Here is a 21937-nt window from a genome sequence, read left to right on the forward strand (position 1 = left end):
TGTAACTGACTCTCTTCATTTCCAGTAAGTGCATCAAGAGTAGGAGTTACAGCTTTGAAGGTCTTATAGCTAAATTTGCTGAACCACGCCCTTGAGTCTCCCCTAGTTCCCCATGAGTGGGTGGCATTTTCACAGTTAAGAATCCTTCTCTTATTGTAGTTCCGTCATAATTGTAGAACTGAATTACCCTGCGTTGAGACATCTGTTAAGATGTCACTCATCACACTGCTTTGCTGTCTGTCACACAATAAAGTTAATGTCCACCGGTAGTTTTATTTCTCTGGGAAATTATCTTCATTTACTAACCCTCATCTCTCGACAAGTGACAAATTCAATTCATTTAGTCGGATCTTTCTTCTGCTCAAATTTGACAAATCCTTTTCTATGCCTGATTGTTAAATGGGTCGATATTTGAGATGCTGTCTTCTGAGTTTTTCTATTTAGAAAAAGAAAATGGATAAAGAAAATATAACAATATACTTTTCATCTTCTAAATTGAGTTACATTTCCTTTATTTATTTTCTTCTTCTTTCAATCCACTTCTTTGATCTATGGAGAGGAATCTATCCATATGGAATTTCAATCTGTTGCTCTCAATTCCCAAACTAGTTAGCTAGTTGTCACCATCTGGGGAGCCAATTGTTCACATCCTAGATTCTGCTCTCCCTTCCCAAATCCCAGCTGTCCGAGAGAAGAAGCAATGAAAATACCGCCTGTGGTTCCAAGTGGTCTTGTTTTCCATCCAAACTGCGGGACCTCGGAAAGCGTTTCCATTTTTCTATTTTCCAAGAATCATCCAGTAGCCACACAAATTAGCAGGTGTTTTAGTGCATTTGCAGGCACTACCTTTGCTTTGGTTGGACATCACCCCCTGCCATGAATACACACCTGTGTGACAACAGAATTGCCAACTGTCCATTATGAAGCACACGCGGGGCTTTCCATACACCCAGGAAAGGAACCACTGACTACTGTGACTTTTCTATTTATGCCACATCCAGATTCCTACAGAACTTCTGTTGACTTAGAAATGGTCCTTGTTGTCTTACATACTCAGAATATCTGGCTTTCTCCTTTCACGTGTAATTAGTTCCACTGATGTAGTATTACTGCTCACTTTCTGTATAATATTTTCTTAAGGGGTGTGTGGTGAGGATTAAATTATGTAATGTCTTTAATATTTAGACTCCACATAACTGGTATTATAGCAGACTCCTAGGTATTAGATCTGCTCATGTCACGTGGGTTCTACAAGCTTAGCTGACAACTTGTACATGATAGCGAGGACAAACCCAGGAATCTCTTACATTGAAAGAAAGTACAAAAACAGAATGATCTATATAACTCTTCCTCTGCCTCAGGGTGTAGAGATAAAACATTTCTTTTAAAAAGGACACACAGCATTTCTGTTAACACGTTCACACAATTTATAAGAAAGTATCAACAGCGATCATTTGCTTCACTGATGGGATAAATGCTCCTTGGGGCTCTGTATTTATTGTGCAAGAAACTCTGGTGATGTAATGAGCTATACATTGATCTGCCAACTGCAAGGTTGGTGGTTCAAACCCACTAGTTGCTCTGAGGGAGAAAGATGAGACTGTCAGTTCCGGTAAAGTTTTAGAGACTCAGAAATCCAAAGGGGTAGTTCTACATGATCCAATAGAGTCACAATTAGGGGGAATGGTCTCAGTGGCATGGGTTTTGTTTGAGTTTTTAATTTACCATCTGATAAATAAAAGATCTGAGTAGTTTTAGGCAAATGAGTTGAGATTCTTTATAAAGCACAAGTGAGCCAAAATGCAAGAATGAGCAGCCCGGGGCTGATTAGCACGGACTAAGGACCATTGTGGATCTAGAAGGATGGGTACTGTGGATCTTTATTGTTCTTCATGATAGCTCCTGCCAATGCACAGATCCTGATATATAGAGGGCATGTTTTAAATATGTGTTATAAACAATATGTTTTATGATTAAATTTCTAGTGTGAATTTATTTGCGATTGAATTTAAATAACTTGCACCCACACCAATAGCCGCTAAATGCTATGCCAGACATAGTTAAATGGTGATACCCTGCACAGCAGGAGCCTGGGGGTGTCGTGGTCATGAGTCAGCGAGATGCGCATGATCAGCAGAGGGTAACAACCAGCAGCTCCACGGGAGAGACTGGGCTTTCTACTCCTGTAAAGTTATAGTTTCGGAAACCCACAGGGGTGCCTATGAGTCAGCATCGGCTGGATGGCAGTGAGTTTGGTTTTGAGTTTTATACCTCCTCACCTCAGCCAGTTCGAAGATGTCATATGAACCAGTTGACTCATGGGGTCTCCACCCCTTCAGTGTGGAAGATTTCGAAACAGTGATGAATTGATTATTTGGTTTAAAGGACGCCTTCACAGTGCTGCTCGCGATGGGATGTCTCAGCAACATCATGCACATCCGCCTTTAGAGTTGGATATGTGTCCATTACTGCAAACGCGGAGCCTGGCAGGCAGTATAGTTGGTTAGTTGGGCGCCTAACTGCGAGGACAGCAGCTGGGAATGACCAGCTGCAGCTTGAGAGGGATGCGGTTTCTAGTCCATGAAGAGTTAAGGTCCTGGAAACCTCCAGGGGGCAGTTCTACGGTATCCTCTAGTCCCTGGGGGTCAGGATGGACTCAATCCCAGGGAGCTTGAGGGTTTAGGCTTTTTTTTTTTTTAAATTCAAATACAGGTTTCCCATTCTGGTGTTTGGATTGTGCCTTGGGAGCAGTAGAGTGAATCTCACAGAACGAGGAGGAAGAGGGAGCGGGGGAAGAAGGGGGAGAAGGAGGAGGAGAAGGAGAAAAAGAACTAGGAGGACGAGGAAACCAAGTCCTCAGAAACACGTTTCATACAGAGAACACTTTCCCCTTTCTTATTCCTGTTTTGCATTTCTCACTCTTGGCTATTAGTGTAAAATGATTCATGGGAGTTTAGCATAACTGGAACTTCAGTCAGTAGAGAAAAAAAAGTGATTTCCAGGTTTTGGGGTTGTTTGTGTGCATTCAGTCAGCAGATGGTAAATGCATCTGTTGATTTAATCTTCTTAGCGTGGAGAGTGCTTGACCCGTCACTCGATTTTTGCCAAACATGTACTCATTTTCCTGCTTGTCACAATTTTCCTAAATTCAAAGGTACTAATTACACCAATCCTCTCTCCTTACCATGAACACATATACATTTTTACAAGCTCTGATTCAGGTAATTAAGTGGTCTTTCATTTTATCCTTTGTTATGTTGCACATTTGTCATGGAATCCAGACAAGTTCAATCAAACTCCGTAAGCAGGCAAAACAAAAAAGACGATGGGCATAATTTCGTCCTGTGTCTTTTGCTTCGCAAAGAATTCAAAAAACAAGTGCCAGTCTTTTTATCCGTCAGCTAAAATAATAATCATATTCGGCACTTGCATAAATTTAATCCTAATGAGGATCTCAATCCCACTGCTAGTGAAAGTTGTAAATCTTTGTCTACAGCTGCAGGGACTAGGATGTTGGGGGGTAAAGTGGCTAGTTCAGGGTCACACGGGAATAGTACCCAAAACTTTATGTCTGCAGGTGCAGCTGATGCCTCTTAAAATTATAACAAGAGAATAATTACAAGACCAGTTTACCGATCTAAAATGAGCAATTTTAGGTGATGCAAATAATTACTTCCATGGATTCACTGAATTTCTGCAAGCTCAGGCCTTTAGGCTCAATTTACTACGTTAGCTATAGGACAGTAATTTATTAACCCTTTGACTGCTTCCACACCTATTTTCCTGATCCCCATGACAAAGTAATTGAACTGCTCTTTGGCTAAGAAAGTCACAGGGCTGCCAGTAAACACCAAACAAAAGCTCTTCTTGCAGAATCCCAGTTATATACAGCAATGCTTCTTAAAAGTTAATGTGCATAGGAATTACCTGGGGATTTTAATCATAGGTGTTTTCTAATTCAGCAGGTCTAGGGATTAGCCAGGGATGTTGCATTTTTAATAAGCCCTCAGTTGAAGCCAATACTGTTTGTCCATGGACCACAGAGTCAGATCATTAGTACTGATTCTTAAGGAACTGGTCGCTTGGCTAACTCATCATGTGTCATTATTTCAGGAAGGGTTTAAAAATAAGTATAAGGAACCTTTGATTCCCTATTCTTTTCGTTAGCAAGTCTCTAGGTGGAGTTATGTTTTTTTCAGGGAGTATGTGGTCTTTAATGTGAATATGCAGCATGGTTAATTCACCATTAATTCAGATTTGCTAACGGGTGATAGTATAACTCTAATTCTATTATTTTGCCTAATTGAAATGATTTCAAAATGATGCTTACATCATTGACTATTTGGTTTCCCCAGTTAATGTAGGAAGGCAGGACATTTTTAAAAATCCCTTTAAAATTTCTTTAAAAAATAGAATGAATTGTTTCCCTTTTATCATTTGAAAGTGAGCAAGTCGTTTTTGGAAAATCATATTGTGAGATTCATGAATTTGGATGTATCTTAGAGTTTTGCATGCATTATCTGACAAACAGTTACTAAAAATCAAGTGATACTTCTTTTGACCCTCCTGAATTATTCTAACGTCAACCTAGTAATGATTGACAGCTTTTTTGCTGTCAGTATAATACATTCATCGTTTACTGCCTGGTGCCCAAATAAAGCCAGTAATTTCTAGATGTTTAGAAAATGATGATGGCAACATATGTATAAATATGCTTGATACAATTGATATATGGAATGTTATAAGAGTTGTAAGAGCCCCCAATAAAATGATTTTAAAAAAGATGTTTACTTGTGTTATATTATACACATCAATATTATATGATATTATAACATATCAAAACACAAATAAGTATTCTTCTGGAATTCTCTGCTCTCATCCAAGATCCATCTGATGTGCAGCCACTGTAAGACAATTTTCAGTAAGACTTAATCTGTGCATTCTGTTGGATCACCTTTCTTTGGAATGGGTATAAATACAGATTTTTTTCCAGTCACTTGGTCCAGTTTCCTTGGCATAGATAAGCGAATTCTTGAGTTTGTAGCCCATCGATTCTTGGAGCCTTGTTCAGGGTCATTGCCTTCTGTACAGCTCAGACTTCTTCCTTCATGTCGTTGGATTTTGCTCATATGCTACCTCTGGACATGGCTGAACGTCGATGAGCTCCTTTTGGTACAGCGACTGCACACTTTTCCATCTTCTTTTGATGCGTCTTGCTTCATACTTCAGTATTTTGGCCACAGAATCTTTTAATATTGCAACTCGAGGCTTGAATTTTGTCTGAGTTCTTTCAGTCTAAAATATTCTGAGCATTCTTCCATTTCGGTTTTATCATCCTAGGTCTTTGGACATTTCTTAATGATACTTTACTGTGAATTCTCAAGCTGCCCTTAGAAATTTTCTGTTTAACTCTTTTACTTCTCCCTTTTCCCTTGCAGCAGCTCCTCAACATCTCAGAGCATCTTTCAGTCTCTTCTGACAGCACTTTAAATTTTTTCCCCTCTCCTATCTTTTTAGTGACCTTTGCTCTCTTCGGGTCTGGTTTTCTTGATGTTGTCCCTCAGCTCATCAGATCTTCTGTTATTAGCGCTTAATGTATCAAATCTGTTCTTGAGGTGTTCTCAAAATTCTTGTAGGATGTACTGTAGGTTGTATTTTGGCTCTCGTCGACTTGTTTTTGTATTCTTCAACTTGAACTTATGTATGCACAGTTGATGATCTGGTCCACAGTCAGCCACCGGCATCATGTTAGTTGCTGATATGGAGCTTCTCCATCATGCCTCTCCACAGATGTAGTCCATTTGATAGCTGTGTATTTCATTTGGAGAAGCCCACGTGGATAGTCACTTTTGGTGTTGTTGGAAAAAAAAAGGTATTTGCAATGAGAGATGTAGTTAATCCTTCAAAATTTTCTATCATACGATCTCCGGGTTCATTTCTATCGCCAAGATCGGGTTTTCCAACTATTTTCCCTTTTTCTTTGTTTCCAACTTTTGCATTGTAAGCACCAATAATCATCAGTCTATTTTGATTGCATGTTTGATCAATTTCAGACTAAAGATATTGGTAGGTTCTTCAATTTTGCAATACTAGCTTTTGTGGTTGGTGCATAAATGAGAATAATATTTGTATCGACTGGATTTCCCTGCATGAAGATAAACACTATCCTATCACAGAATTATACTTCAAGATAGGTCTTGACATGTCTTTTTTGATGATAAATGTGACACCATTCTTTTTAAATTCCTGGCAGAGTAAGCAATTTGACTTTTATGATTCAACATGGCATTTGACTATTTTTATTTATTTTTAAATCATTTCATTGGGGGCTCTTACTTTAGCTTACTAATACATAGGGTATCAATACCTTCAATTTTCCGAGATTCATACTTTGTATATTACACATTCTGATTATTAACTTTTTTTTTTCAGGTTTTCCTTTTCATTTAGAGTTCTACTCCATCCGCATATGAAGGTCACGATGCATTTATTTCATTTATGTCATTATGGTTGGCTCTTGCTCCTCATGTTCTGAGTCCTTTGACATGAGGAACTCATCTTCTGACACCATGACTGACAATATTCTGCTGCTATTCACAAAGTGTTCAGTATCTGACAATGTGTAACTGCTCTCACAAGGTGAGTCAGTTTATTGTGCCAACCTGGCCGATAAACACATGTGGGGTTAATTGAAGGGTGGAGGGATAAATGGCTCTGGGAGCCTTGCCTTTCTAGTTCTTGGGTCTCTTGCTTTCTGATGGTCGGACCAGGGTGCAGCTGCCTTAGCCAGTTCCCTGCTTCTGCTGGCAAGGGTCACTTCCTGCAAGACATCCCTGAGGAGAAGCCACATGGACCTACCCCAATGCAGCCCTGGGTGCTGGAGCAGCTGTGTGGAGACCCCTGCCAGTGCTGATATGCTTACACGTTCACGGATTCGCCTTTCCTTCTGCAGTTGGCATCATAGTGTGTGTTTTGTGAGATGGAGGAGGACTTTTTAGATTGGTGTTGGACATATGGGTTAATGTTGGACTTGTGGACTTGGGCAGCACTGGGTTGGGATATTTTTCTTGATGTACACTTAACCTTTATATAAAACTCTCTCATACACGTGAGTTTCTGTGGATTTGTTTCTTTAAAGTACCCAGACTGACATACAAGGTTTTCCGTGGCTAATTCCTCTAAAGTGGATAACCTATTCTTTCTAGTCTGTTCTGGAAGCTCTGCTAAAACTTGTTTACTTTGGGTGACCTTGCTGGTATTTAAAATACCCGTGACATAGCTTGCAGCACCACAGTGACACACAAGCCACCACAGTACTGCAAACTGCAATGCAAGTGGTTGGTGGAGCACTTACTCGCCAGCAAAACACTTGGACACGTTACTCATTTAGATTTCCAGATTAAATTCACCGGCTATCAAAATCCGAGCTCGACTTCTTTGTAGAAATGGACAAACTAGTCTATAAATTCATGTGAACTTCCAAGGGACAGACAATAGGCAAGACAATCTCAAAAATGACATCATTGGACGGTTTGCCTTTCTTCATTTCAAAGCGTCCTACAAAGCAATAAAATGTCTGAAATGAATTTTGGTGATAAAGGCACAATCCGTGAAAATACTAAAATCGGGGTCAGTCGGATTTTAGAAAGGAGCTAGTACTCTCATGCTCACCTACAAACCTTTTCAGATGTGGAACGTTTGACTTACAAAGCCCATGTCCCCCACGGCGACTTTTTCTGTTGTTATTTCCAAAGCATGTCCTTACATTCACACAACCTCTTCCTCTGCTCTGAGCAATGTCAAAAAGACTCGAATATTAGCAGCTGCCCTCCATCTTTTAAGTCTCTGATCTGTTCTGTGGATGTAGGTTACTGCTAACAGTATTCCTTTTCTGATCACTGTTCTGTATTTAGACAGCAGATTGTGAAATCTACACATCAATATGCTTTAAAAAATGCATTGAACAAGTCTCCGACTAAGGATTCTTCAATGCTCTCTACGCTTCACACTGAACATAGTACTCCCCATGGTCTGCTCAACAGCCTCAGATATTTCATCAGTCGGGAAAGACTGTCAGGATGTGCACCTTCTCTTGCTTGTTACTGAACCAGGAGTAGAATAAATAACCAATTGAACAATCATATGAGCATACATCTGAGAAGGAGAAAATAGACAAAAGGGAAAAGCTAGGCTTAGATTTTAAATAACACGTTTTATTTTTCTTTAAGAATCTCTGGTGGTGCGCTGGTGAGGTGGATGGTCGCTAGCCACAAGGTCAGTGGCTAAGACCCATCAGAGGCTCTATGGAAGAAAGGCCTGGCAGTCTATTCCCACAAAGACCCTAAATATGATCGCAAGGACACCTTATGGAGTAGTTCTACTCTGGCCATTGGAGTCACTCAGATCTGAATCGACATGATAACACTCAACAACAACCAAGAAAAATGACTGTAGGAGATATGAACAAGCAAATAGGTTGGAAGAAGATTATTTGACCGTTTCAAGCCTTGTAATCTGCCTAGCTTAGTGGATTCTAATATATTTCCCAAAGGATCATATAAAGGATCCTTTTATATAAACTATGTGTAAAGGATACTATTTTTCTACTTTAGCTTTAAGCATGAAGATATAGAGATCTCTTTCCAAACACAAAAAATGGACTCATCAGGAAAAGATAGTTGGCTAAGTGATATTTTATCTCGTTTCTCTTTCAGTGAATGACAAGATAAAAAATGTATGCCTTTTTGCTAGAAAAGCAATGATGAATACAGAATTATTGTGGATAAAATAGTTTCTTTTCAGCGGTTATCTGATTTAAGGCATCTAAAACTAGCCCACATAGTCAAAAAATTAGATACTGTGTGTATACACGCCTTAATGTAGAAACACCATCTATTTTCTAAAAGATGAAGATTAGAATACTTTTTTTTAATTTTCAGAAGAATCACTAACTCCAACACTTGAATTAAGATAGTGGTCAATGAGTGACAAACTATCAAGTGCTCTTTCCAAATGCGGGGAGAAGGATTCAAATGGCATTAATGTTCCTTTTTAGTTAAGGAAAAAAATATCTCAAGAGAAAGTATTCAATAGATGGGTAACAAGCAGTTCCTCCACAGGCACTAAAACTTTTTTTGGGTATATTTTAATAAGAAGCCATTTGGATGACCCGGCATAGGCTTAGGTTCTTCTGATTTAAGGACTTAGCATGCAGAGAGTGGGTCATGTAATTTTTCCTTTCTGTCTTGTTAGTCTGCCCTTTGGTCCTCTGCCTTCTAGTTAGCAACCCTTCCCCAGAGAGTGCAGGTGTGGGAGACATGGCAGCAAACCATAAATCTTCACTTAGGTGAAGAAATAGTCTTAAGGAAAATCTGTGCATTTTACAACAAGCTGCAGAATCCTATTATAACATAGTTGGAAGCTGATTATATGAATATAATTTTTCTCAACTTCCACTATCATGTGGTTACATTTTCCTCTAAGAAATAATGAGATAACACAGCCCAACCAAAGAAAAATTATTTTCTTGGTGTCTTGGTTTTTAGGCCTCTTCCTGGGGCTACTAGGGGCACTGATTCAGAAACTCTGCCATGGTTTCTTAGAGTGGGTGCTCCATTATATTTCCAGCTGTTTAGTTATAATTGTAGTTTTAAATGTGAGAATTCAGACCACAGGTTACATGATAAAACAAAAAGTTAAGACATTTTTGAAAAAGAATTAGGTATTAAGGGACATCCAGGGAAGCTGTCCACAGACTAATAGTGGCTAGTTAGTTACACATAGCGCTGCCAATCATAAGGTCAGTGGTTCGAGCCCACCAGTCACTTTGCATCCTTGAAAGATTTAAAGGTTTAGAAACCCAAAGGGGCAGTTTACCTTTGTTCTATGGGGTTGCTCGATAAACTATAGGCTTATCTTTGTTCTATAGGTGAGTTAGAGTTGATCAGAAGGAAGCAGGTTTTCTTTTTGATATAGGAGACTGTGCAATCTATAGAGACAAGGTGCAGACCGCAAATCCAGAACACAGCTCGAAAATCGTGGACAATCAAAAAGGAAATGGAAAAGGTACAGAGATGGAGGTGCAAGGGAAATTTAGAGCACCCAAAATGTCAGACTTCATAGCAATTTTCATAAATATTTTGAAAATCTGCTAACTGTACATTTTTCCTCTTTAAATTACGCACTAAACATTTCAGAACATGTTTTCATGTAGAAACGTCAATGGCTGATTCATGTGAAATATTTCAGGGGTGAGGTTGACTCCAACAACCCTTATGAGGAAAATTCTCTAACTTTTAAGATTTTCTGTGCACAGGTGGAGAAGTTGTGCCATCTTACAACAGGCCTGGAATATTTTAAGTTTCGTAAAGGTGGCAGAACTCTGATAGACCTATGAGGCATTTCAGAACACTCGGATCTCTATTTATTGTACCCAACTCACTCCCAGTCAGTGGATTACAACACACAGCAGCCCTATCGGACACAGTGAAACTCCTCATGTGGGTTCGAGGCTTTCAATCATTTGAGAGCAGAACGTCTCATCTTTCTCTTGCAGAGTGGCTGGCGGGCGCGAATAATTGACTTTGCATTTAGCAGTGAAGCACGTGACCCACTAAGCCGTCAGGGCTCCTTACTGATTGTGGAGTAGCACTGATTTCTGGCCCCGGTTTAAGATAACAAATTGGAACTGCGCGTTAGTCTGTTCATAATAAAGGTGAAGTGATACCGAGGAAAGTTCCTAGTTCATGTAATTGACACCATTCAAATATATCTTTGGATCAAAGGGTGCCATGGGAAGCACAAGTTGACCTAAATATTTAGTACAAAACAAACAGCTTTAACGAAAGCCTGTGCACACTTCCTCTGTTTCAGGCTAGCTAACACTACATTAAAATGTCTAGTTTTTCATAGTGTGGAGAGTGGTAGAAGGCCTATGCTCTATATTTCAGAAACTAGAGCCAGTAGGGGAAAACTAATGCCTTTTATTAATTTGTTTGAATCAGCAGGTCAAACATACCCAGAAATGTAATCTAACATGTTAAACCTAGAAGTGTATATTGTTGTACACGCTATGCCTGCCCATATAGCCTTGGCCTAATAGTCTGGAATATTCCTGCTGGAAATTGGTTTTTTTGCATCTTCCGCTGGTAGACACTTGAACTTCACTTTCCCTGCTCCTTGATGGGTCAACTATTAGCCTCTCAAAGATCTGTAGCAGGGCTGAGCCCAGTTGTTTGGGATAGTCACTCTCATCAGCATCATCTCGTTTGACTTTCCTCTTTCTCCTCTTCGACTTCTTCACTCTTTCAGAAAGCTTCCTTGATCACCGGCCAGAGAAACTATGTATTTGCACCCATGTCAATTTCTATCTGATCCAAATATTATTTCTTTATGTGAAACATGCATACAAGACACCTTTATAGATACAGAAATTACAATAGTGCTTGCTTGGGGCTGGGGAGAACATGAAGCTTAACTGTAAATGGTCAAAGGAAAATATTTTTAAACTGTTAAAGATCATTGAATCACTTGGTAAAGTTACTAAGGCCATTTAATTGTACACATTTTATGATACGTAAAGTCTACCTCAGTAAAGTTGTTACAAAAAACTCTGAATTACCTTATTTTACGTGCACAGGTAGTAAGACATAGAAAGGTAAAATAACCGCAGCAAGTTTAGAAAGCAAGTATATACCTGATAAAGGAACAGAATTCAGACTGTTTGATCCAGGCAATAACAATGACGTATGGACTAATATTCTTGGTTACACCATTAAAAATTGCATGACAGAAAACTCCCCAATTAAACCTATTAACAATATCTTTAAAGTATAAGGTATTAAAAAATCAACTCTTTAGTGCTCAGTTAATGCTAAAGTCTTTGCCTAGATTTTCTCATTTAATGTTCACTTTGAGCCACAAACTAAGCAATATTAGGATGGGGGGGGCTTCAAAAAGTTAATGTAGAAATTCTGCTATCTTTTAATTCCATTTTCCATGAATTTTTGAACTCCCTCATATGACCTCCTTTTTACACATGGAAGAATGGAGCTTTAGAGAGACTATATGACTTGTGAAAAGTCACACAACTATTAGGATAATTGTAGATTGACAACCAAATGCATGCCAATGATCAATATATTATATTGTGTCCTTCAGTGATTAGGAATTATAAATCCAGTTACCTGTCCAACCAGCCCATAGAAGGAAAAAAAAAACAAACCCATACCTCACTGTTGAGTTTGTTAATTTGCTGCTTGGTTTCCTCTGCTTTGATAAAGAGCACAGCTGCTCCAATCTCTGGGTCTGAAAAGCAACAAACCCACAAATTAGTCCCTTAGGAATAGAACTCACATTCGAGGATTGGGGAGGGAAGCTGAGCTTTGCCCTTGCTCTTTACTGGTGCCGGGCACTAGGCTTTGGTCAATTGGAGCAATTTTCTTTTTTCTTAACATTTTATTAGGGACTCATACAACTCTTATCACAATCCATACATATACATACATCCATCGTATAAAGCACATCTGTACATTCTTTGCCCTCATCATTTTCAAAGCATTTGCTCTCCACCTAAGCCCTTTGCATCAAGTCCTCTTTTCCCCCTCCCTCCCCGCTTCCCCCTCCTTCATGAGCCCTTGATAATTTATAAATTATTATTTTGTCATATCGTGCCCTATCCGGTATCTCCCTTCACCCCCTTTTCTGTTGTCCATCCTCCCGGGAGGAGGTCACATGTAGGTCCTTGTAATCGGTTCCCCCTTTCCAACCCACTCACCCTCTACCCTCCCAGTATCACCCCTCACACCCCTGGTCCTGAAGGGATCATCCACCCTGGATTCCCTGTGCCTCCAGCTCCTGTCTGCACCAGTGTACAACTTCTGCTTTATCCAGACTTGCAAGGTACAATTCGGATCATGGTAGTGCAGGGGGGGTGGGGGGAAGCATTTAGGAACTGGAGGAAAGCTCTATTCTTCATCGGTGCTATGTCGCACCCTGACTGACTCATCTCCTCCTCTAGACCCCTCTGGGAGGGATCTCCATTGGCCGACAAATGGGCTTTGGGTCTCCACTCTGCACTCCCCCCTTCATTCACTATGGTAAGATTTTTTTTTTCCTTGATGATGCCTTATATCTGATCCCTTTGATACCTCGTGATCACACAGGCTGGTGTGCTTCTTCCATGTGGGCTTTTTTGCTTCTGAGCTAGATGGCCGCTGTTCACCTTCAAGCCGTTAAGACCCCAGACACTATCTCTTTTGTTAGCCGGGCATCATCATGGAACAATTGTCTTATACTCCTTTGATAGCACCTGATACATGCTATAGAGCTAGGCACGTATCATGGTGGTGATCATGTCCACAATTGACGGGATAGCAAATCTCGCTTTCCCTGATCCCAGTCACCACCATGGTCAAGATGGCACCATAGCGGACACTATTCGTCTGCTCTGCATACATTTTTCAGCAGCTAATGCCTCAGAAGTGGATTGCTGATTAATCTGTCCTAGACTATTTTTAGTCTAGAAGCTCCGCTGAAAGCAGTTCCCACAGGCTCCCAGGTTGGTATTTGAAATACAGTCGTTCCAACCACCTGAAAGGGTCTTAGTGTGCAGGGCTCTTTTGCATAGGCAATCTGTTCATTCAACAACGAATGCAGAGCCGCGCCTAGAAGAATAGGCCAGGACTCCTGGAGAGGAAACAGTAATAAAGAAAATACATAAATTTGCCCTGCATGGAGCTTCGAGTGTAGATATTTAAAATGTAAAAGAAGTTTGGATTTTGTCCAAAGGGCAAGGAGAAAAGATCGGAGGGATACACACACACACACGGATACACACACACACACACACACACACACACACACACACACACACATTCACTGCCAACTCATAGCGACCCCAAAGGACAGAGCAGAGTTGCCCCGGTGGGCTTATGAGACTGCATGTTTTTCTGGCTGGGCTGCTAACCACAAGATCATCAATTTGAAACCACAAGCCTCTCTGTGGGAGAATATAGGAGTACAGTAATAAGAATAAATTGGGGCTCAAGCAGAAAGCCAATGTTTTGAGAATGATGATGGCAACAGATGTACAAATGTGCTCGACACAATGGATGGATGGATGGATTGTGATAAGAGCTGTAAGAGCCCCCAATAAAATGAGTAAAATTAAAAAAAGAATAAATTTGAATCTTTAGAAAGTTCACATTTCCTTGATTATAGAGTGAGGCTGAAGCAGGTATTTTGGTAGTAATCGAGCCAAGATATGCATATAAGAAATAAAAATTTGGTAGTAAAAATGGATAAAAACAAGAGAAATTTAGGAGGAAGAACCAAGAAAAAAATGTTACTTGAATGGATAATTTGACATAGTTGTGAGAGTAAAAGAAAGAAATTTAAGGCCAGTGAACTCTACAATAGGTCAATGAACAGAGGTGAGACTTTCTGTTGACATTATTTCCAGATGAGCCAACAGGGAAAACTTCCAACTGAAATTCACCACCACATGGCTAGGACTATCTTATATCTCTTGTGTACACCATGTAGATCAAATGCATTTATTAATCCGAATGGTTGGCTAACTTCTGTACAATACCTACAAAAGTTTCCCGCTCCCTGTCATGAATGGAGTCTAACAGGACTGTATGTTTTCCTAGAGCTAGTGTGCACAGAGAACAATTGCTGATTTACACAGACTGGACACAGTAACCAGCGACCTACCCACAGAACTGCACACTTCAATATCTTTACTGGCCTTGACTTTGTCCATAGGCAGACTCATTGATGAGTAGAAGATATTGACAGAGAAGGTCCCAGAGTTGAATGAGAAGAGGAGAAGGTGGGCAGGGATGGTGTTGCCTTTGCATTTGGCATCTGGCTTGCTTTTGATTGGACGATTCAACAATTGTTTAGTCTTCTCTCTGCATAAGCTATAGGCCTGGATTTGTATTTTGTTTGTTTTCTTTTGTGTCATTTCTGGCCTTCATCATGTTGACAGACTTCTTTTTATAAACATTGAATTCAAGGCAGAAAGGGACGGAGAGGGCGTAAGGTTTATTTTGAGGGTACCCTTACATTCATCAACTGTCTATTGGATGGTAAAGCTTCACGTCATTTGCCATCATTTAACAATTGCTCATACCCTTCTAAAACTGTCTATTCTATGACAAACTTCAAGTCAATAACTTCACACCAAATATAGCCATTGTTCCTCCAGTACACAAATGACAGTGCATTTCCTCTGGATAAAGTTGCTTTGTGGATTAGTCTGTATTTACAATAAGGAAACATGTTTAACCTCTGATGGATTGTAGGAATGTGAGTCTTCCGGGGCGCTATTTACCTCTTAAATAGCAGGACAGAGGAACAATAGCAAATGATATCATTCTAACCTGGAGACAGCACAGACTCAAATGAAAGGACCTCAGGTACTGGTAACGTTCTGTTGCATGGAGAATACTCTGAGAATGGGAAAGCAAAACGATGCTTGTGCCAAACACCACAATTTGAAAAGCAAAACTGCCCCTTGCGAGAAGACTCAATGAAGTTAGAGCTCACCTCCGAGAGGTGGGGAAATTCTGGGTTCCGGCCTGATTCGTTCAGAGCCGAAGTCAAAAGCCTGGCTCTCTTCACTGCTGTTTCCGTCTTCAACTCCATCAACAATTCTGGGTAAAATAAAGGAAAACATGTGGTTTGAATGAAAGGAAAACATTCTGTACAAAAGAAAGGATGTTTTACTTCAAATGATTGTGTATTTAAATTAATGGGTCTCAGGTTTACTGAAATACATTTCTTTTAAAATGTTGTGCTATGTATCTAAGTTCTAGCTACTTTAGACTTGTCCTGTGGAATTGGTAACACTTAGCCTTCTATGTTGATTGAGAACAATGTACACAGTGCGCTCGAGATAGGCTGCAACTATAAAATATAGATTTACCACAAAAAAGGATTAAAAATTACATCAATTAGTACCATCTTAATTGGTTATCTTTAAAAGGGCAGCATTTTTATATATTGCTTCAAATAAAATATATGATTAAAATTAATTTCATCTTATTTTAAAATATTTTACTGGGGCTATGTGAAAAAAACTAAGTGATATGTGGCTGATATTCTGTTTCTATTGAACAATGTTGCTGTAAGATTTAGACTCATTAATTTTCATATTCACAACCTTAAGATCCAGAATCTCACTTCTTAAATTCTTATTGTACCACTACCCAATCTAGTAAGAAGCTATGTTAAGGTATTATTATAACATCACAGAAAATAACCTGAGTGACATTTCCATTCTGGACTTGGACAAAACTCTGAATGTGAGGGTTAAAGAAATATATTTGTATTACTATCGGGACTTTATCCAGTCTTCTTTTCTTAGTAAACCATCTCTAACACAGTCCTTATTAATATTATAAAAATAAATAACAAGTTAATTATAGAACATTTTAATGCAAAAATAACAAAAATAGCATACATAGAAATCACATGCAATCTATCACCACTTGAACATTTTGGTGTATGTCCTCAAAGCCTTTTCCATATAGGAAATAAAATATATTCTTTTTTGTAAATGCGGGAACATGTTATATAGAAACTTTTCTTTTTCCAGCTCTGATGCATTTTCCTGTTTAAAAATGTATGTTGTTGGGGTTTTTTAGTAAAAATTTAGGATGGGAGAGATATAAGCATTGTTCTGTACTCAAATGACCACCTTTAACTGAATTACTAGATACCTAATATATGCCTGCTTTTTACTAAATCTATTTTTAAACAATCTTAAAATCCTTAATATTTCCTGTAATGGATAAGTTGTATTATGAAAGTGAATAATTAAATATATTGCAGATTACTTCCCTGACAAATAGAAAATGAAATTTGAATCTAGCCTTCAGAACTTAATATCTGAGATAAAAGTATTTAACCTTCAAGTTTCACTTCTTAAAACTTCACAGTACAGATAATATGAACTGCTTTATGGAATCCCAGAGAAGACTAAATGCAATAATGAAAGTGAAATTACCTAGCAAAATGCACAGCACACAGAAAACCCATAACTTCCCACCCCCACCACCCTTCTAGCTTCTATTTATAATCCAGCTCTTCAGTGATTTGAACTATTGCTATTGCTTCTGTATACCAGAGTTTGTCCCTTGCACATTTTCTGCATCAGGATTTTTCACCCTCTCAGTTACCTTTAGTAAAAATTAAAGTGAACATTAGGGGGCAGGGGCAGGCCTGTTACCGGACATTGAAGCTCTGTTAGGACTGTTGGTAAGCACTGGACGAGTAACCCCAACGCTGGCAGTTCAAACGCACCAGCCAGCCTGTGGGAGAAAGATGAGGCTATCTGCTCCTGTAAAGATCTGAAACCTCAGAAACCTTATATAGCATCCCTATGAAATTCCTTTCTAATTTCAACTTGTTCCTTCATGACCTCTTGGTAAGATGATAACAACAAACGTTTCTTGAGTATTGGTAAATTTATAAGTTATAAAATTATAGAAGTACACATTTAGAACAATGATCAGAATAAACTGCGAAGAAAAGCAGTTCTGAATATTTAATGAATCCTTTTTGAGAAGATCCTAAAATTATTTGTTCCCATGCACACGCACCTGCACCACAAAGTCAAAAACACTGTATACAGAATTCAGGAAAAGAAAAGAAAAAATATAAACATAAAAAATCCAGGTCAATCAGAAGCCCAGGCAGGAGAAAGGCCCGGAGGGTTGACTGCTTTCGAGTCCAGTACCTGACTCAATCAAAGGCAGTGACCACTACCTGCGACGAATGATGTGAAATGAACTCTTCTTACCTGGGACTGAGGTCCGGGGGTCCAGTGCTATTCAGAGCGGAGAGCTGGAGCTTCAAGTTCTTCTCTTTCCTCTTCCCATGGTTAGGGGGGTCGGCTTCCTGTTTGGTTTTGGGAGAATTTGAACTGGTGACTCTGATAGGTGAGTGAAATGGAACTGTCCCCGAAGCCAGCTGCTTCAAACTTAAACCCAGATAACTTTTATGGCTTCCAGCCTTCTTGCTCCGTGAAGAGAAGGGGCCCCTCGTGTAGATGGGGGAGAGGGAGACAGTCTCTTCTTCCTCCCCGTCCTCCTCCTCTTCTTCATCTTCCACAATGGATGGGAGTCGCTTCTTGATGCTCCCATTTCCCTTGGGCTCCGACTAAATGAGAAGAGAGTGAGGATTAGTAGAGATTGCAAAACCCTTGGGAGGGACACTCTGCAGACAAGAATTCTCATTTGGACAAAGTTCAGTCTCTGGGAGACTTCTCATTAAAATGATTATTTTTTTTGTAGATGTTGCTATTATTAATGCACATATTAGAACCACATTAAAAAAAAAACCCAAACCCAACTTCATTTACTTTTGCTTCCTTTCTCTTGGTCTTTTTAACTGCCTCGATGGGGAAGGGGTGGGGGACACGGAGCTATGTGAACAGTACTTTTTTACCAAATTTTCATCTTGACTGTAAATAGCCTTTCACTTGCAGTTGTATCTAATAGTGCGGTCTTAGGGATAAAGAAGCTCTCCATTTTAATGCAAAGCCTGAGACCCGATTTTTTAAGTTGAAAGGTCTTCAATAGAACTTTATGTAGAGATGGGCCATTAGGCAACTTTGCAGTTTTCACTGGAAGTGGCCCAGAAGCTGTCTCTCAGTGGCACTGTTCTCTGCTCCCTTCCTTTGCACAAGGGGGCGTTAGCTTTGGAAAAGGGGAAGAAATTGTCTTGTCAAACCTGCTTCAAGACCACCAAACTCTTGATTGAGTTCACTCAACCTTGTGGCCAACAACAAGGAAGAAGAATGATGGGACAGGACAACTGGGGTGATGGTGCAGGAACAGGGTAAAAGTCAGCAAAGGATAGCATAAGACCCTTACATGACCATGTGATTCCTACTCTGCCCTAGATTTGGTTTCTCTGGTCCCAAAAGTCACTTCATTTTTTTTGGATTTAGTTTCTTTCAAAGGTACAATCACCTGTATTTTCTCATAAATGATTTAGAATAAAAATCAGAATAATAACCCTAAATGCACTATTTAAATCTCATGAGCTGTCCTGGTTATTCATTGCCAGTTAGTTCACTGGTATAGTCATGACTTTTACTATATTCCTAACATATATGAACTGTGAGACAAAAGAGCAACCCAAAAGTTGAACTTGAACCTATAGTGACTGATAGGTAATTCGGTGAATGTGCTAAGTGAAATGTTTGGCTTACCCGTGGAACCGTGTCTGTGTGTGCATGTCCGTGCATGTGCGTGCGTGTGTGTGTGAATGGCTTAACATTTCTTAAGGAAGCGGCATTATTAGATTCACATTTCCAAGTAGATATGAATGTTTTAATCAATGGTAAGTCCATTATGAAATCCATAAATTCCTTACTAGGATAACCAGCTTGTCCTCACTTTGAAAAGATTAGATCAAACCCTTAAAACAAACTAAACTCACTGCCCCTCTGCCCCAGACTTCAACTTTTAGTGGGAATACAAAGCCTCATCTTTCTTCTAAGTCAACCCCTATTGGCTACAAAGCCTCCACCACAGTGACTTCTACTTGTGTATGCAACTTTAAATCATTGAAAAGGCTGTGTTAGTCTTGGAATATTAGAGAAACATATCCACAGAAATGCATATGTATAAGAGAGATTTTTATATAAAGGGTAAGTGCACATCAAGAAAACATCCCAACCCAGTGCTGCCCAAGCCCACAAGTCCAACATTAACCCATATGTCCGACACCAATCCACAATGTCCTCCTCCATCTCGTAAAACACATGCAATGACGCTGACTGCAGGAGGAAAGCCGAATCAGTGAATGTGTAAGCATCTCAGTGCTGGCAGGGGTCTCCACATGACTGCCCCAGCACCCAGGGCTGCATCGGGGTAGGTCCATGGGGCTTCTCCTCAGGGATGTCTTGCAGGAAGTGAGCTTTGCCAGCTGAAGCAGGAACTGGCTAAGGCAGCTGCACCCTGGTCCGACCATCACTAAACAAGAGACCTGAGAACTTGAAAGGCGAGGTTCACTGAGCCATGTATCTCTCTGCCCTTCAATTGATCTCACATATGTTTAGCAGCCAGATTGTCACGATAAACTTTAACTATCTCAAGGCTTTGAAAGTTTCTTACATTTAAAAATAACAACAACAACAACAACAAAATCTCACTGTCATCAAGTTAGTTTCAACCCTTGTGAAGGGGCTTCTAGATGGTTACTTACAACGTTTAAGTCTCACTGTCCTTGCATTTAAGGAGCATTCTGACTACTTTTTCCAAGACAGATTTACCGTTTGGGAATCCATTCCACTTTCTAATTCTTCTCCAGCACCACCATGGAAAGGCAGCGATTCTTCTTCGGTTTCTCTATATCGATGTCTGACTTTCACATGTGCACAAAGCATTTCTTGTGGCTCAAAGCACACTTCAGTCCTCAAAGGGACTCCCTTGCTTTCAGACAAAAACAAAGTCTTGTGTCGCCATTTTGCTCTAGGCCACGCGTCACTTGGTCTCCCAGTTGCGGCTCCGTGCACAGTGATTACGGATCCAAGCCAGGTGGACTCTGGACAACTTCAACGTGTTTTCCACTTCGCATCATGTTACCCACCGTGAGTGAGGCTTTTTTTCTTTGTAAGCATTGAGTTGTAATGCACACTGAAGTCTGCAACCCCTGATCTCCATCAGGAAGTGCTCCAGGTCCTCCTTTTTCAGCAAGCAGGGGTGTGTCCTCTGCGTATGGAAGGTTGCTAACGACCTTCCCCCAATACTGATAACTGTGTTCTTCTTCATATAACTCAGCTGCCCAGAGGAACCACTTAGCTTACAGACTGACTAACTATGGTGAGAGGATGCAATCCTGACGGGGACCTTTCTTGATTTACATTCACGGCGACTGTCTGTAAGGTTTCCAAGTCTGCAAATCTTACAAGACACAAAACCTCATCCTAAGAACCACATGCGCCTGCTTCTTCTTACTAGTAACTTTTAAAGAAATACTTAGAGATACCATTTAGAACCTGGTAACTGCCTGTGGGTAATTCTTCAAAGAGTATATTGCTCAAGGCACATACTTTTACTAGTTAACATAAACTATTTGGTTTTATGATGACTTCAGGGGATATTTTAGATAGTTTTAGTATGAAGCCCATGAGAATCTGAAATTCTCTTCTGATTTATCTGCATTTTGATAATGATTCTTATAGAAAATCTTTGATACAATTTGAGTAGCAGTAGTGAGGCCCTGTGCTAGTTCTTCTGGTCCCTGGAAAGGAGGCAGTTGTACACTCCACATACGACTTCTTTTCCTGACTCCGCTTCTCTCTTGCTCCCGGTGAACAGCAATACATCTTTGTGTCTAGATGGTTACTTACAATGTTTAAAGATTCCTGGAGCCATGCAATGCACTGTGAGTACTAAATATGTGTCGCTATTAGGACAATTACCTGGGTTCTGTCCTCGAACCTTGGGCCTGACTCTCTAAACCATGAAACAAGTATTAGACGGTGGTTGGCCGGGAAGGGGTCCTGGCGGTGCAGTGAATTAGCCGTTGGGCCGCTAACCGTACCATTTGTGGCTCAAACCCACCAGCAGCTCTGAGCAAGTATGACTGATTCACAATCATGGAAAAACTGTCATTTTTAAAAACAAAAGTCTTGTAAATACAGATTTATGGTCTCGAAAACCTTATACAGGTCACTATTTATGACAGTCGATTTTTAAGTACTGTTTTTTGTTTTTCCTTTCTTTCAGTTAACATTCTACATTCCACCTTTTAAAGGATGTTTTAGTCCTTGAGCGGAATATTTATTTTCAGAGTGTGAGGAAGGAGTCAAAGATGTGGATCAATGTTCTGCTAGCAAGCAAAAGGTTGAGAGTGCATCTCCACCAGCTGCTTTGGGGGAAAGCTGTGACAGTCTGCTTTTGCCAAGATGCCA

The 21937-nt window shown here is 39.9% G+C and overlaps 1 protein-coding gene across 1 annotated transcript in view; it reads right to left on the reverse strand.

The window, feature by feature from the left end:
• The window catches only part of KCNH8 (potassium voltage-gated channel subfamily H member 8), a 422222-nt gene that overhangs the window by 15962 nt on the left and 384323 nt on the right, over positions 1-21937 (reverse strand). Inside the window, exons 13-15 of the mRNA XM_075548953.1 lie at positions 17813-18171; positions 15556-15662; positions 12230-12306 (exon numbers count right to left, since the gene is read on the reverse strand). Coding sequence (XP_075405068.1) covers positions 12230-12306; positions 15556-15662; positions 17813-18171 — 543 coding nt within the window. The remainder of the gene's footprint in view (positions 1-12229; positions 12307-15555; positions 15663-17812; positions 18172-21937) is intronic.

Source organism: Tenrec ecaudatus, chromosome 4 (genome assembly GCF_050624435.1).
Source record: "Tenrec ecaudatus isolate mTenEca1 chromosome 4, mTenEca1.hap1, whole genome shotgun sequence".
Taxonomy (NCBI): domain Eukaryota; kingdom Metazoa; phylum Chordata; class Mammalia; order Afrosoricida; family Tenrecidae; genus Tenrec; species Tenrec ecaudatus.